Here is a 14580-nt window from a genome sequence, read left to right on the forward strand (position 1 = left end):
GTAAACATTTAAGATAGTCTACTGCTCATTTCCCTACCATATTTCCATATAACCATGGAAACAAGACTAATCTCTTAAATTCCCTAAACCCACTGTAGTGACTGCATCCCCAAAGCAGCAGTGCTAAAAATGCACTTTGTGAGTTGATTACAGGAGATTATTCAAAAAACGTTTACCCTGAACCACACTGACTGATTCACTTTCATCAGTTTGTCCTCAGTCCTCCCACTGCTAAATGATGCAATGCATTTCAATTATGCTTTTGACGCAGCCTGGCAAAATACTGTTCTAATCCAATCTCATTGTAAATTACATTCTGTATAAAATAAAAAAATAAGTCAAAAGAAACAGGCAAGGTAATTATGGCTGTTCCTGATAACCTATTACAGGTATGAAATGTTCCCCCCGATGTGGGGTACGTGGCAAATTACACAGGCCAGGTCAAAGCAGGAGACAGGTGTAGGTGCCAATAATGGCCTGAAACGGGGCCTCAAAAACGACCTTCGGCAGAGCGGCGATGAATGACACTGATTGAACTCAACTGACAGGCTGTTAGCGAGCTCAAATGAGGCTTTCAAATGCACTCTGTCCTGTGCCATTAGGAGCAGAAAACATGATGCAGCCTAATAGACGTCTCAGTTGCCAGGGACAGCTCATGTTGAAAACGGTTTAGCACAATGCATACATTGACCAATTGTATTGAATGTGCTGAAACAAGATCATTTGAATGTGCGTATGGTTAAAAACAGCACAAGTGATATTCTTTTGTCAAAACAAATGTTTCATTGATAAAGCTCCATTGAATGGATAGTGTTAGTTTGATAGCAGGCAATACTGTCATACATAAATTTTGCAGTGTTCCAGTTGCAACTTGCCTGCAAATTTCTCTCCCGGTTGGATAAAATGGGTATCCCAATCTGAAAACTTGTTCCCTTTTCTAAATACCTGGAGATAGGCCTACTGAAAGAAACCGTTTATAGGGCGATTGCCATCATAAGAGCTATAACACTCTCAGTAAAGAATAAAGCTATTGCACTGCACTTTTAATGAGCAACTAAGGTCCAGACAGATGCAAAACCATTTTTTTAAAAATACCATTAAAGGCCTTGACCAGTCATAATTTACTACATGTATATGGTTTTGGAATCTGCCTGCCTAGTGTTAGTTTAATTTAAGTCGGACAGTGCCAGCAAATCTTTGCCAGAAACCAAGAGTCAGAAGCTGACCTACCCCAGATGTCACACGTCAGTAATCATTTTGAACAGAGAAGTCAAAATGACACATTTATAAAGTAAAAAAACAGCAATAAGTCACAATTCAATAGTGGGCTGGAATATGGAGTCCCTTAAAAATGACAGTTTGTAACTTCAATAAATAGGATACTCAAAACTACATTTCTATTACAGTACCTCAAGAGATGAAAAACCTGTTGATGTATCAGGGATATTTAATAAAAAAGTTCAATCAAATCAGGTTCAAACTTTTTATTGGGTCATGTAATAAACTCAGTTATACAAGTTTCTTTAAACTATGGAACTTTTGACATTAAAGCTTTACATTGTCAAGATTCAAACACATTTTGAAAGTTTCTTCTTCCTCAACTAATCAATGACCATCACCTAAGGTGGAAATGTACTAATGTAACAAAAATACCCAATATATTAGACATTTCTTATTCAGAAATCTTTTTAGATTCTCAAAACATAAATTCTCTTTTACTTCAAATTAGAAATATTTTTAGATTCTCAAAACCTAGGGAAAACAAAAACTTAAATTCATACTCAAAGGGTAGTAGCAGCTAAATTTAAACTGCAAGTGGCAAGACCTCGGGTTTGGGCTCCAAAAGGCGCTGCTGTTTGAGACTGAAGAGGTTTCGCAGATTGACCTCTGGGTCAACGTAGTGAGGGATCTTGCGCTCATTGAAGAGGCCTGAGAGGTTGGTCTCCACCTTGGCACGTCTGGAAATCCGCAAGCGCAGGGCAAAGAGGTGACGCAAGTCATCTTCCACCAGAGGCTGCCGATGCTGAATGTGGAGACGCTTCTGCCAGGACTTCTTTGCTCGCTGCCGTTTCTGTCAAACATTCAGTGGTGTAAATGAGTGCAAATTTTAGGTAGGTTTATGTACATTTTAGTACAGGACTTCTACTTGTAACAGTACTTCTACATTGCAGTATTGATACTTTATTTAATGAATGGTTAATGGTCCCCGACTATAAAGCCAAGACTAGAAAATGGAATGGTGATGCCAGAGCAACATTTCCAATGATAGATTTATGGAGCTTGTTATAACTTGTTACTGGGTTGTAAAGTATACTGTACTGCTCAAAGAATTTAAGGGAACAAAATGAATTCTTAATTCTTTGAGCAGTGTAGCATCAAGCTGTTAAATTGAATACCTGGCTCACCTTCTGAAGTTTGGCCCCTGGATCATGGTGAAGTAAGTGTCTGGTCATGCTCTCCTGTTGGACAGAAACAGTAATGGCATTCAGTGTTACTGCAGTCATTACTTTGAAAACAAGCTTAAATGACAAATAATGCAAACAGAAAATTGGGAGACCATATACACTCATTTCTAGAAGCAACACTATCATCATTCAAACATACCCTTCACCTTCAATGTGCAAGGAGCAGTTGAAATGTGCCATTTAACTACATTTCCAACCGAGTGCAAGATTTCACTTTAAAGGGGAAGACCACCCATTTTCAATATTGAACTATGTCATTAATATACCTTAGAGGAGTTGTGTGGAAATTAAAAAAAAGTTCCCCCCCTTCTGTGTTGCCTAGAACTGGAGGATTGATTTTGGGGTTTGTATTGTAAAGTACAATGTGTGATGTCATCAAGTTGTAATTTGCAATACAAACCCCAAAATCAATCCTCCAGTTCTAGGCAACACAGAAGAGGGGGGAACTTTTTTTTTAATTTCCACACAACTCCTCTAAGGTATATTAATGACATAGTTCAATATTGAAAATGGATGGTCTTCCCCTTTAATGTCACAGAAAATTGCCCCAAGTGGACCAATACAAAAATGATTTCTTTAGGAAATATGTGGAGCCCCAATTTCACATCAAAGCCAAGCTTACTCACCCGCATGGCAAACTTTTGAGGGCAGTCAGGGAAAGAACAGCTGTATTTGAGCAGCTTAAAGTGCACTTTGTGGATGTGGTGCTGCAGATTGAAGGTTGTAGAAAAGTACGCCTGGCAGTCAGTCCTTGGGCAAAGCAGGACAGGCTTATGCGAGGCATGGCTGCGTCTGTGTCTGCGTAGGGAGTCCCCTCTCTTAAACACCTTCTTACACACCTTGCAAGGGAAAGTGACTGAAACGCAAATCATCAAGTTAGAAAACAATTCAACATTCTAGCAGTATTAAGTGGCCAACAGCTAGGAATTGTATCACCTGTATACCTCACCTCAATGGAATCAATGCAGATAATACACATTTCCCTGGAAACCTAGCTGAAAACCTTGCCAGCAACTTTTGGCAATAAGTGTCACCGAATAGAGGGATACAAAGACTTTACCTGGATGTTTCTTGGTGTGCTTCTGCAGTTTCCCCCAGGTGTGTTCAATGACCTCACAGCCGTCATGTGGGCAGCGGTACCCTGCAGAGACCAAAAGACAGGACAGCCAAGAAATTAATATTAAGGTTTGTTCGGTTCAGCTGGAAACTTGAGCAATATTTCTAGGGTAGGAGGATGAGAGAACCCCTGGAAATTGACCAACCTGTGTGCCTTTTCTCATGGGATTTGCGGGTGGTATGGGAGTCGAATGTGGCACCACAGCCTCTCTTTGAGCATCTGAATAGAAAAACCAGATGCATTCAAATCAGTTTTGCAGCCCAACCCAGTTCCTACTTTGCCCTCCTCTTGAAGCTATACAACGTTAAAACATGTTACAATACACAATATGAAACTTACTTAAATTGAGCAGTCACCCCATGCACATTTAAGTGCATTTTATATGCTCTTCGTTTCTTGAAGGTCAATGAGCATTTTGGATGATTGCACTGAAAAAAGAAAAACACATCAAAAGTTTAATCAAAAGCGTCAATCAAAAGCCTCAATACTTAGTGCACAGACAACTCTGAAACATTAAACGGTACCACGGCACCCCCGTGTGGCCAAACCTTGAAGTACGCCTCTTTATCTCCGTGTACATAACGCACGTGCCTCTTCACAGCGTTTGGGTCGAAGAAGCTGCTCGTGCAACTCACGACAGTACACCTGTTCAGGAGAGACAAGTTAACTTCAAAGCGACACGAGTGAGAGATAAATATCATGAAAACCCATTGACTTCACTAGCCTGTACTGCTTTGTCCCGCTGTGCCGAGGAGCGTGGCGGGTCAGATGCGACTGTTTTGAAAAGCGACGACCGCAGCCTTCAACCTTGCATTGAAATGGACGCTGCGAACAGAGTTTAAATCAGTGGTGGAAAAAAGTAGGCTACTCGCATGTTTTACTACTACAAAAATGTTAATAGGCTAGTTTCAGAATATGTTTGTAGAAAATAACATAGCCTACCGCTCCAGTGTGCGTCAGCATGTGTCGTTTCAGCTTCCACTGTTTATTGAACACCCCCGCACAGCCAGCATGGCTACACGGGAGCACTTGAACTTCGGGCTTCCCAGTTGATACGCCGTTCATTTTCTGATATCAGAATAACACAGGTGTTTGTTGAAAGGTCTCTTATAGGGTTTGGGGCGGGGCTTGCTCATTTTGTTAATTGCCACCCGGTGGTGTAAAGTAACTTTAGTTTAAAGTATATCTATCTACTCAAGTAGGCCTACTGTACTTAAGTACAGTTTTGAGGTAGCTATTTGTACTTTACTATTTCCAGTTTTCAGTTGGGCCTGCTGTTCTACTCCACTACATCTCAGAGAGGCAAATATTATACTTTTACTCCACTACAATTATTTGTTAACTTTATTGCTACTTTGTGGATGTTTGAATATTATTACAACATATAGGCAGGCTACATTAACCACTCCAGCGATGTGACGCATTGTGAGCTTGAAGATTTGCTATTTTCAAAAGATTTCTTTATATTTGAAAACTTGAAATGGGACATTCATGCATATAATACTGCGTAGCCTACTTTCTACGTGTAGCCTACTGCTTTATTAAAGAAAATTATCAAAATGTAGGCTACTTAAAGTAGCCTATATTTTGATACCTTTTACTCAAAGTAAATTTAGAATTCCAGACTTTTACTTTTGCTTTATGCAAATATCGTGCATTTTCAGGGTATTGCCAGTTGCGATACAATGTTATGCCCAGCAGAGGGCACTATGCCTCTGTTAAGCTGTCACTGGTACAGTCAGGGGCACACAACTCAGTAGAAGGCCCCTCCCCTAGGCTACAGTAGTTTGTTAACTCTGATTCCTACTACTGTTATCCTACACCATTCTTTAATTGAATTGCCTGTGATATATCTAATGTTGAGAAACAACACAGCTTACTTCTTACAATTCTCCGTCTTTAATACACCTTGAGAAAACAGTTCCTGTTCTTGAGAATACAGATATTACAGTGGGCTGAATACTTACAGTAGATTGGTTGTTGCTGTGCAGGGATTGTCACATAGGCTAAAACACTAGAAAAGGGGATGACAAGGTGTGTTTCCTGTTTAAATTGAAATGGTCATCTGTCCAGATTTCTGGAGTGGTGACAGCTAAATGGTGATTAGCCTGCATTTCTATAGTGCCTTGCTTTATCCAAAGGACTTTAGCACCAAAAAAGCACACAAATAGCTAATTTAACGTTGCCCACTGTTCCTTGGTGCCCTTTCTTCCTATTACCCATTCACAGACCAATGGAAGCTAGCCAGGCAATAGGACAGCCTAGGTGAGACAGGTATAAGAAGACACCTCCACTATTCATAATTGTTTTAGAAAAAAATAAAAGAATGAACTGCTAAATTTAATTATTATTGTTTATTTGAAATAATCAGAATTATTTTGCATAATCACATCCACATTCACAGATCTACAAGCTCACAACGTGATGCTTTTTGATTGGCTATTTGCACAGTTTTTACAGTTTAAAGTGATTAAACTGTTAAGTTATTTGTCAAATCTGCCCTGTGCAACTTCAAAGAGGCAAACTGAAATGTAAATGTTATTCACATGTTCCAGTGTTCAACGACAAAAACACAATTAAATTGCAATTATTTGCGTAACAATTTATGTAAAATGTCATAATGGTGACAGCCAAAGTCATGGAGTCAGGAGGAACCCAGGATCAAACCCGGCCTCCTGGGCGGATGCCCCAGCTGTCTGATGGATAATAAATTGACCCCTTGATGTGGAACTCTCCTATGCAATTCTTTTTCTCACTGTCTCTGTGTTAGTCACGGAGGAGCAAAATGAAATATTCAGAGGGCTGTCAGGATGCACAATGTGCCTCCATTAGTGAGATCCATTAGAGAAACACTGCAGCTGAAAAACTTAACTGCATCCAGCCCTATACACAGCCAAATATTCTGTGATCATTTAACTCTGAGAGTTTAATGAATAAGTGAGTTTAGGAACATTTTACCCTGAGAGTTTAATAAACATTATACCTTGTATGGTTGGTTCATGGTCTGAAACGACACAGTGGCAAAAATGGCCTAAAACATCTCAAGTTTCACAATTGAATTGATTTCCACTAATGCATCCCACAAGATGGTCAGCAGGTCAATTGGCAAAAGCAGACTTTTGGAAGTTAATTACTTCATACATTGCATGGAACAAGAATGCCATTTGTGCTTATGCAACATAGAGTGAAGCTGCAGTTGAGAGGGTGAAACCTAAACCCTGGCTGCAGTGGTGTGATATGGATTTTAGAAGTGTGGGTCCTCTAAATTCATGACGTCATGCGCGCACGCTGTTTTTATTGTTAATTAGTGTTTTTATTGTTAATTCATGTGTGCATATGAGGCGCGCGTGCGTGCAGCAAAATAAGTGTGGGCTCGCTGAGCCCACGCGAGCCCATGGCATCTCACCCCTGCCTGGCTGCAAATAAACCCTGTGCTTGCTTAGTATGGAGCATATGGTTATACATGGGAAGTCTGTGACAGCTAAATGACACCTTCAACCCACCCCCAATCTCCTCATATAACAAGATGCTAGTGTAACAGGGTGGACATAGTGTCTGTCTGTCTCTCTCCTATGCCACCTCTAGTCATAGTCTCTACCCACTCTATTATGAGGACTGAAATTGAGACAGCTGAATCAGCCTGAGCGAGCATCTCCACTGACTTGTCTCCATGGCTTCTGTCAGCTCGCCTGTTGGACTTGAGCTTTTGTCTTTAACCAGTTACCAGTGCAGCTCCCAGGTAGCCTGGCGGGCCATCCCACATACTGCGTTCACTCACTCATTCCTTCGGGAATGAGTGAGTGAACGCAGTATGTGGGATGGCCCGCCAGGCTAGCTCCCAGGTGCTACAACCTAGAGTAGACGCATTGATAAATGGCCTACTTGGACTGATGGGGTTTGTGTGTGGGTTAGTTAGCCATGTATGGCGGTGACCTGCCGCATTGGGGAGTGTACCAGTGACTGACAACACTGCTGCTTTGCCTGGGTTGAAACCGCTGGTCATCCATTTAGAATGCTGTTTGAGGGGTAGTTAAATGGATGTTGGCTGGATGGACTCACTCCAGCAGCCATCACTGAGGCCTTCAGTACTTTTGTTTATGGATTCAATTTAGTATCGGCTTGGTCAGGGGATGGACTAACCAGGCCAGTCCAATATTAAGTGACCTGTTTTGTCTTGTCTCGCTATGTTTGTTTTCTTTGTTAGGACCACTGAGGCTGGGCAATGGGCGTGGTGTCCTCCAGAGGTGCTGGTGGTGACCCCTGTCACCGCATGCCAGGACAAACCTCCCTTTGCCAATCTGGCCGATGTGCCGGAGATTAGCTGTCACACACACACACACACACACACACACACACACACACACACACACACACACACACACACACACACACACGCACACAGAGTCCATTAAGTGTTTCTCAACCACTGTGCCGTGGGCCTTTGGTGTGCGCTTTGAGATGCTTTGGTGTGCCCTTTGAAATTTGACAGTGAAGTCACAATTTAAGGACTTTTAAAACCTTTTTAATACCCCAAGAAAGAAAAGACCAAGACCATTACATCAAAAGTTATCAAAAACTCTATAAAAACTGGTAAAACATTGGTCAAATTGTAAAATAATATAAGAAAGAGGCAAACATTTTGAAAAGAGCCACACACACACACACACACACACACACACACACACACACACACACACACACACACACACACACACACACACACACTCACACACACACACACACACACACACACACACACACACACACACACACACACACACACACACACACACACCATATATCTAGGTGTGCCCCATGGGATCTTTTGGCAATGAAAAGTGTGCCCCAGAATAAAGTTTGGGGAACACTGCTGGGATTAGCCTATGTTTGTCCAGTATTATATTTGAGTATGCTACAGTGCACATCAACATGCAGCTATAATAATTAGCATAATATTGAAGTCAATGTTTTTAATTGTTTGTAAAAAAATAAAATATGCTTTTGTAACCTACTAACCATGCCTCTGCCTCTATCATTAAATGTACAACACACCTTGTGAGGCGTCATACTTGTATCAGGTGCACCACCCGAATTAGATTGGAAACGATTTAGGGTGCATATACATTTTAGCTTTAAGAAGTTTAAGTATAGTTTACATCTTGTCTTGATACATAATGCATCCAGTTCTACCTGCAATTTGCAATTTAGGCATTTAGCAGACACTTATCTAGAAGTGTGAAATGGGAATAAGCAGAGTATAGCACAAGCTAAACAAATAGTCACATAAATAAAGTGCAGAGAGGGTGCAGTGCCTTGAAGAAACTTGGATACAGCAATCCAGCCTCTTCATAAACAACATGCTAAAGTATCTAAACCCAGTTCAAAAGCATTCATGTGTCAGCTGTTTAGTGGTTGCACTGCCTGGTCCAATTGGACCAGAGCTACAATTAGGCAATGAGAGAAGCCAAGCCTTCATAAATCGCAGGCAGGTCTAATTTGTGTGTCAGCACATTATACTGTGGAGAATTCCTGTATGTAAATGCACAGTATGCCTACAATAGTAATCAATACTAATCATTCATTTATCCATTTGTATGTCTACCCACCCGTTGACCGTCACCACACGACGCAACCTGAAAACCCTGGATCCCTCCACTCTCTCCTCCTCCATTCTCTCCTCCCTCCCAAACCCGGATGTCCTTCCCACTCTCCCTTCTGACGCTCTAACATCTTCCTTTCTCTCCTCTGTCTCCTCAGCGTTTGATCGTCTCTGCCCTCTCTCGACCAGGCCAGCACGTGCAAATCCACCTCCCCCATGGCTATCTGAAACTCTCAGATCTGAGCGAACACCTCTCAGGGCGGCAGAGAGGAAGTGGCACAAGACGAAGCAACCAGAGGACCTATCTCATTTTCACACACTCCTGTCAGGTTTCTCACTCTCACTTTCCACTGCAAAATCATCATTCTACCACACAAAGATTCAATCATGTACCTCAAACCCTAGGAAACTGTTTAGCACGTTCTCAACCCTCCTCAAACCCCCCCCTCCCCCCCCTCCTTCATCCCTCTCAGCGGATGATTTTGTCGCCTACTTTGAAAAGAAGGTTGACGATATCAGTAGTTCATTCTCCCATCTCCCCCAGAATACAGTGTCTAACACACGGAATTGTATCCCCAACTTAACATGTCTGTCCTCCTTCTCCCCTCTCTCTACAGATGACGTCATAAAACTAGTGACTTCCTCTAGACCTACCACCTGTGCCCTGGATCCAATCCCTTCTCCACTCTTCCAGACGATCGCACCTGACCTACTCCCCTTCATAACCGCCATCATCAACAGTTCTGTAACCTCAGGCTGTGTCCCAGCTGCCTTCAAGGCAGCCAGAGTATCACCACTCCTCAAAAAACCAACTCTTGACCCCTCGGACGTCAAGAACTACAGACCGGTATCCCTCCTCTCATTTCTTTCAAAAACCCTTGAACGTGTGGTCTCTAACCAGCTTTCTCTCCATCTCTCACAGAACAACCTGCTGGATCCCAACCAGTCAGGTTTTAAACCAGCCCATTCTACAGAAACTGCACTCCTAGCAGTCACGGAAGCACTCCATGTTGCCCAGGCTGCCTCCCACTCTGCAGTCCTGATTCTTCTGGATCTATCAGCGGCATTCGACACAGTGAATCACCAGCTGCTCCTGGACACCCTTGCTGACCTAGGCATCACCGGGACGGTACTAAAGTGGTTCTCCTCCTACCTGTCGGACCGGACCTATCAGGTCTCATGGAAAGGTTTGCTTTCATCCCCCCGAACCCTCCAAACGGGAGTCCCCCAGGGATCCGTACTTGGCCCTCTGCTTTTCTCCCTGTACACCAAATCCCTTGGTGCTGTTATCTCTGCTCACAATCTATCCTATCACTGCTATGCTGATGACACTCAACTGTTTTTGTCCTTCCCCCCTTCTGCCACCCAGGTGGAAGAACGCATTGCTGCATGTCTGGCCGACATCTCACAGTGGATGTCAGCCCACCACCTTAAGCTGAACCCGGACAAGACGGAGCTACTCTTCTTCCCAGCTAAGTCTTGCCCCATGCAAGATCTCACTATTTCCATAGATAATGCATTTGTGACTTCAGTTCCTACTGCTAGAAACCTTGGTGTGGTCCTGGACAGCCAGCTATCATTCAAGGCACACATTGCATCAGTCACCCGGTCATGTAGGTTCACACTCTATAACATCCGTAAAATCAGACCCTTCCTCACCCAGGAGGCAGCCCAGCTCCTCATTCAGACATCTGTCATATCAAAGCTTGACTATTGTAACTCTCTCCTCACTGGTCTCCCGGCATGTGCACTTAAACCTCTCCAACTGATCCAAAATGCCGCGGCACGACTGGTCTTCAACCAGCCTAAGTTCTCACATGTCTCTCCCCTTCTCCGCAGCCTCCACTGGCTCCCGGTTGCGGCCCGCACTGAATACAAAACACTGATGCTGACCTTCAAAGCAGCCAAAGGTATGGCTCCTCCATACCTCCAGAAGCTGATCAACCCCTACACCCCCACCCGGTCACTTAGATCAGCCAACACAGGGATGCTGACAGAACCCTCGCTCAAAACTCCAGGGCAAAAATCCACTCGTCCGAGACAGTTTGCCCTCCTGGCCCCCAAGTTGTGGAATAAACTCCCTGTCGCACTTAGAACAACGGACTCACTCGCTAGCTTTCGCCGTGGACTGAAGACTCACCTTTTCAGACTCCACCTAAACCCTTAGCACTACAGAAAAAGAATCAATGAATACATGAAGCTAGTTAGCATTTGTTTTTGTTTTTTAGTTTTTTTTTCAGAACTTTGATTATATTGTGTTTTTTCTAGATAGATATCCATTTGCATTTGTTATATTGTTGATGATGTACTGACATATTATCTTGTTTATTATTGTGATGTTATCTGCTTATTGTAAGTCGCTTTGGATTAAAAGCGTCTGCTAAATGCCTAAACTGTAAACTGTAAACTGTCTCATGTAGCCTACAAATGTAACCAAATGGTCACTTACACTGAGCGCTAAAATAGCACTGAGGATTTTTACTGCGTATACAATTTGAAAAATTAAACTTAAAAACAGACACATTCTTAATCCCTTTTTGCCTGGTTCTTGTCCCACCTCGCCCAGACTGTCGCATCCTTCCTGCGGTGCGCAGACAACTGCATGGCAACGGGAGGATGCTTGGCCAGAGATGAGGGAGGGTACTCTGGTGAGTCTGGTCCCACGTGTCCTCATCACCGCAGACCCTACCTACACAATTCTCTTAATTTTCTATCCTCCGTGTCCGCATACCGCAGATTCGCACACACAACCCCGTACACCCGTAGGCTATAACACACCTCCGCACTCAAGAAGCATGCGCCCGTGCGCACCGAACTTCCCGTGTTATCCAAGCAGCAGCACCCCATCCACCGCGATCAATTTCTAGGCCTATAGGCTACGTTACGTTGGTCAGCTCCGCTGCTCCAGCCAGCGTATGTTTCATCTTTCATTCTCATATGCAAATCCACGTTCTCCGTAGTAGTGCTGCACGACTGGAGCTGACTGCGAGGGAAATGAGAAGGCGTTCGTCGTCAGAGATTTAACGGGTTCACTTGGATGCTGGCCATAACTCTCCGCGCGTCGTTTTCCCCCATCAAGTGGATTTGTGACATTTGGACGCTCTCGATGTTAATCCTGGGGACTATGTGAATATCATGCTGGCGGTGCTGTGCTTGGTCTTTGCTGCAGTGGGCGAGAGGCTCGCCGTTTCAGGTAAGAGGGAGAGAAGGATGGGAGCTAGGCGCGGATGGAGTGACAGAACAGAGCGCTCTTTTCCTTTACATTTTCGCACCCGCTTGCAATCACCTTTTTCTTCTGTAGCGAGCACTTTTTTATGGTTTCGTATTTCGGTGCCAAGCTCCGTGGCCACTGGCCCGGAACCCTTTCCCCGTCAGCGCAACCGATGCGGTACATTCGCTGCATCAACACATTTCCACCATAGCGCCCCCATAGCCTATTCTCCTGTGTGTAAACACTAACCAGTCCGTTCGCCCCAAACCCCACTCGCCCAGTGTTTAGAAGCAGAATTCTCGCCCTGACGCACTGAATGCTCGCCCACCGAACTGAAGACTCGCCAAGTACCGCGGATTGCTCGCCCACAATTCATATCATAGGGTCATAATCTGCGTAGTATAGGCCTAATTAATGATTATCCCCTGTACTGTGTAGGCTACTTATCCTGAACACCATTCTCCTGTGTCTACTCTTGCCTCGAGTAAAGCTTTATATCAGCTTTATATCAGTCAAATACTCAAATATCAAAACAAAACTAAATATTGTTTTTAAATTTGACTAATATATGCTTTGTAAGCTGATTAATGTTCCACTTTAATGTTGGTCGACTCGACTCATATTGATTGTTTACCCACTGTCCTGTGCAGGCGAGGATAGGTCCTCGGTGCAAGATGGGAGTGTATGGGACTGGTTTGCTTCGGTGGGGACACTGGGGAGGACAGACAGCAGAGACCCTGCGGCCGAGGTCACCTATCCAAAGAGACTTGTGCAGCAGATCGAGTCGGAGGAAGAAATGGCTCATGACCACTTGGATACCAGGGTGAAGAATAGCACAGCAGACACAGAGGTAGGTTGTGACTTGTGAGTCAAGGTACCTTATCCCATCCCCCTCCCCCCACCTTGTTTATATTAATGTTTATGTTTGACAACTGTTGTGAAATGACAACGTGATTTGCTCCTATAAACCCCAAGAAGCAGCCCAGTTTGATTTATAGAACATACTTGTACACACAAGCTTGTAGGGTCAGTGGAGGCCACTGTGCTGTGGGTGTGCGACTAGTTTAAAGTGACTGGCATTGGGCTGATGGGAACCTACCTTTCCCTTCTGTGAAGCAGTGCAACGCTCAGCTCTAGTCTCTGCCTCACTCTGTTGGAGCTACAGTTGAGTAGACACGAATGATCATGACAGTGCAGGGAGGTGCCTTTCTGCAATCTTTTCTCATAGATGTTTCTGACCCATTTATTCTTTGAAGATCCCGACACGGCTGACAGATGAACGCAATGACGTCTAAGCCAAGAAATGCATCAATTGGAGGATTCTTTGTTTATACAGAGTCACCTCTGGTCATGCAGAGTTACAGGAAGAGACAAAATGTATTTGGTTGTCTTCATTGGCACTTTGATGAAGCACAGGCCTTCTTGCAATATTAAGGTATCTAGTCTGATTATCCAGCTGCTGTGTTGAACCCTGAGCTCTCCTTTATGTAGCCTAGTGGTGTGTTGAAGTACAGTATGTCCCCATCCATTATTAAACAGGTCTGAGAAAAGTGCTGCATGGCTCAAGAAGACTCTGGGGCACTTGTGTTGCTTTTACACTCTCTCCCCCTCCCTCCCTCCCTCCCTCCCTCTCTCTCTCTCTCTCTCTCTCTCTCTCTCCCCCCTCCTCTCTCTCAATTCAATTTCAATTCTCTCTCACCCTCTCTTCTCCCTCTCTCTCTTACACACACTCACTCACTCTCTCTCTCACTTTCTCTCTCTCACACTCACTTACTCACTCACACTCTCTCTCAAATTAGCTTGGCATTATAGATGAGAATAATCTATAATGTCAAAGCAGTACGGAAGATATAATACACATAAAGAATTATTAGCAATACATATGCAATAACGTGCAAATATTCACATAAAATATAATAAAATTCAACGCATGACCATACAGGATAGAAGAGTTGCCTATGAAAGGAATGAGACCTGACTAGTAGATGGAATAGATTAGAATGTGAAGCTGCTCATATCTCAGCATATTTTGCAGCTAATATTGCACACTTGCGTGTCTCTTCACGTAGATAGCACAGTTTCTCATTATCATGGAGATGGAGACACTCAGGATAGATTTATATACCTGAAAACTGAATCAAATGCAGATATAATCAGGATTGAGTTGGTATACAGTAGGTGGATGTTG

The 14580-nt window shown here is 43.5% G+C and overlaps 2 protein-coding genes across 2 annotated transcripts in view; one reads left to right on the plus strand and one right to left on the minus strand.

Annotated features, from left to right (window-relative positions):
- Positions 1–1804: 1804 nt before the first annotated feature.
- LOC308282896 (P43 5S RNA-binding protein-like) lies at positions 1805–9253 on the minus strand (the record flags this gene model as incomplete). Its single annotated transcript, XM_080723285.1, has 8 exons — positions 1805–2071; positions 2406–2459; positions 3092–3321; positions 3526–3606; positions 3728–3801; positions 3922–4010; positions 4131–4227; positions 9189–9253. 8 exons carry the CDS (start codon positions 9251–9253, stop codon positions 1805–1807), a joined length of 957 nt encoding a protein of 318 aa, XP_080579411.1.
- A 3045-nt stretch (positions 9254–12298) lies between these two features.
- LOC308283251 (disintegrin and metalloproteinase domain-containing protein 11-like) overlaps positions 12299–14580 on the plus strand; it is a gene marked incomplete at its 3' end in the record, with an annotated part of 30125 nt that continues 27843 nt past the window's right edge. Inside the window, exons 1-2 of the mRNA XM_080723640.1 lie at positions 12299–12374; positions 13043–13242. Of these exons, the coding sequence (XP_080579766.1) occupies positions 12317–12374; positions 13043–13242 (258 nt within the window). The 5' untranslated portion in view covers positions 12299–12316. The remainder of the gene's footprint in view (positions 12375–13042; positions 13243–14580) is intronic.

This window comes from Nannobrachium achirus (assembly GCF_963921795.1).
Source record: "Nannobrachium achirus genome assembly, chromosome: 4".
NCBI classification, from domain to species: Eukaryota; Metazoa; Chordata; class Actinopteri; order Myctophiformes; family Myctophidae; genus Nannobrachium; species Nannobrachium achirus.